Source organism: Propithecus coquereli, unplaced genomic scaffold (genome assembly GCF_000956105.1).
Source record: "Propithecus coquereli isolate 6110/MARCELLA unplaced genomic scaffold, Pcoq_1.0 Scaffold83, whole genome shotgun sequence".
Lineage (NCBI taxonomy): Eukaryota > Metazoa > Chordata > Mammalia > Primates > Indriidae > Propithecus > Propithecus coquereli.
Window position 1 is genome coordinate 5,472,031 of NW_012154507.1, and position 3,263 is coordinate 5,475,293.

Genomic DNA, 3,263 nt, shown 5'->3' on the forward strand with positions numbered 1-3,263 from the left:
ATAAATGTATGAGGTGATGGATATCCCAATTACTCTGATTTGATCATTACACATTGTATAAGTGTATCAAAATATCACATGTACCCCCAAAATATGTACAATGATGAAATATCAATAAAAAAGACAAAAAGGAAAAATTAGACATGTACAAATGTTACCTAGTATAAACTGATAAGTGTCCCCAGAGGAATAAATAAATTTTTAAGATAATTCAGATAGTGAGTCATTTCTGAATTTTATTTCAGAGTTGAGGGAGAAGAGATGAAATTGAGTTCATAAAAAGGGGAAACATTAGAGTTAGGTCTTTAAAGTTGGGTAAGATACGGGCAATTAGGTAGAAAGCTCTGGGAGGGGGAAAGGCATCCCTGGATGATAAAATAGTCTAAAGATATACCGTGTGTCATTTGCAAATACAGTAAGATTTGGTTGAGACAAATTATGGAGATTTTATTATCACAGAATACGAAAAGAAGGAAGGAAGAATAAAAAGAGGAAAAGAGAAGACTAAAGTCTGAGCGTTAGGGATAGCAAGACACAGGGTCAGTTTGAAAGAGAAAGGTAGGTGGCTCAACAAACATTTGCTGATTGAATAAAAGGAATGGCCATTACTGTATATTGTTGTAGAATTCAAAAAACAAAAATGAGCCTAGTGATTTTACAAGGAGAACATGAAAGCAAGATGACAATGCTCTTTGAATGAAGAAGTCTATAACCTAGTTAGGAAGATAAAGAACTACATAACAGTACAATATAATACAAATCCTCTAGTATGTCATCTCCCTTTATAGGTACGTATCTGAACATGTCTCTTTGTAGTGTTCCTAGATAATTCTGAATCCATGCAGCTTTTAAACTTAGGACTTTTTAAATAATAAAAAGTGAATACCTTTCATATGATAGTAAGGGGAAGATGTTTGAAGTAATTCTGGAAGATTTATCAGATGAAATTTTCTTCTCAGATTGGCAGCTTTACTATATTCAGAGTATTAGCTATTTCAAAGTAAGTAAAAGCAAACTTAGAAAGTTACTAGGTACCTAGAGAATAAGCACTTTAAATTTAACTACATCTGTTTATGCTTTATCCCTAGACAAGTAAGAAGTGTGAATTCTATGGTGATGTTATTATATTAAGTAAAGATGCTATTGCTACTACCAAAAGATGTGAATCATAACAGTGACAACGTTATTCGTAACAAACTGAAGCCTGAATTAGCTAAAATATTTAAATTTTAAGAACCCTTTAGAATAGAAGTTAAATAAAACAGTTTTACAGGTAAGATTAATAGCTTTGAAAGTCTAACTCTGTGTCTCTTCTTTCTCTCCCTTGCTATGTATTTTTTTCCAAAGTTCCACTGAAATATGTTTAAGAAGTAAAATTAAAATCTCTGCCTAAATTTAAGGGACCAGTTGATTATCACATATTTAATTATAGTACCTTACTCTACTAGGACTATATTAAAGAAAATGACAATATAGAAGTCTAAAAATATTTCAGAGAACTGTTTTAACTGTTTAATATACTGTCTTGCTTATCTTCAGTGAATAGGCAATGATGCCAAATTAAAGCACACTTTCCTGGGCAAGTGATGGTAAAAGTGTGTGTATGTATACACCCACACCCAGTATCCACATACCTTCACCCCTACACTCAATGCCACATATACACCATGATGACCAGTTTACTGCTCAACCACACTGTCAATCAACACCAGCAGAAACTTCCTTGGTTCTTTTACTAATGGGTTAACATTTGGCTTCTATTTGTTGATCCAAAGTATAAGGAAAGGGAGCAGCAAGGCATTTACAAATTTAGCTACATGATCAGTTATTTCAAATATCATATGGACTTCACATTATAGGGTGAAGTAACATTTTCTAAACCTTTATATGAATAAACACTACTTTACCTATATGACACCTTAACATTGCTGACCCAAGTGTACATAGACATAATCTGATGAATTTGTTTTTTAGGCAATACCACCACCCTTACTGGCAAAACCTTAAGTTGTTAGTGCAGCTTTATATAATAGACTATTTTTGATCCTTTCATATAAATTCTAATTTAATTAGCCTTTAATGCAGAGTCACAGAAAATACAATATGCTTAGTATAAGCTTCTTTTTTAAAAACCATTGTTTATTAAAGGCCAAATTTTGAACATTTTTAAATTTCTAGTGACTATTCTTCCATGCTCAAAAATGTACCATTTAGGATACTTTAAAAGAAAGCAATACGCCTGTAGTCCCAGCTATTTGGGAGGCTGAGATGAGGACTGTTTAAGTCCAGAAGTTTGAGGCTGTACTATGCCATGATCATGCCTGTGTATAGCCACTGCACTCCAGCCTGGGGAACATAGTGAGACCTCATTTCAAAAAAAAAAAATAGCAATATAAACCTTCCATGAAAATATGGTTCATAGGATAAGAATTTGAAATTAGATTTAAGTGCAAATTTAAGAAATATACTTACCTTTGATTCGAGGTAGACATTTGCTGATGACATTTTTGTAATTTTGCATATATAACTAACTAAAGAGATGGCACAAAGAATAAACAGGCTATCATTAATTAATGCTCGAACAAACACAGTCCATTTCAGCTGATTTTCTGAGACATCTCCGTGGACTAGCATTGCACAAGTCAAGTTCACCACTAAAAAGAGCAGGCTTGCCAATATAAAGCCCAAATGCAGTAGAATTCTGAAAGAGAAAAAGTTTGTTAGATGATTGTAAAACTAATGAAAAATTAAATTTAATTTTAAATTAGTGTAAGTTTTAAACTCAAATTTAAAGAGCCACATGCAGCTAGTGGCTACCATATTGGACAATGAAGCTCTAGACTTACGCCTGTGTTTATATTACATTTTAAAGTAGTATTAGAGGTGGGCGAGGTGGCTCACATCTGTAATCCTAGCACCTTGAGAGAAAGGCCAAGGCAGGAGGATCACATGAGGCCAGGAGTTCAAGACCAGGCTGGGCAACATAGCGAGACCCAGTCTCTACAAAAAATAAAAATATTAGCCAGGCATAGTGGTACATGTCTGTAGTCCCAGCTCCTTGGGAGGCTGAGTGGGGAGGATTGCTTGAGCCTAGGAGTTCAGCTGCAGTGAGCTGATTGTGCGACCATGCTCTAGCCTGGGCAACAGAGTGAGACCCCCCCCCGTCTCTTAAAAAAAATAAGAAAGAAAAGTATTGGTAAATGAATACACTCTATTTTAATACGCTTTTGAAAAACTTAATAGTATATCTTGAATATTAATGT

The 3,263-nt window shown here is 34.1% G+C and overlaps 1 protein-coding gene across 1 annotated transcript in view; it reads right to left on the bottom strand.

The window, feature by feature from the left end:
* Positions 1-3,263, bottom strand: part of GPR137C (G protein-coupled receptor 137C) — a 70,467-nt gene that overhangs the window by 36,352 nt on the left and 30,852 nt on the right. The window contains exon 3 of the mRNA XM_012663824.1: positions 2,473-2,701. Within this exon, the coding sequence (XP_012519278.1) occupies positions 2,473-2,701 (229 nt within the window). The remainder of the gene's footprint in view (positions 1-2,472; positions 2,702-3,263) is intronic.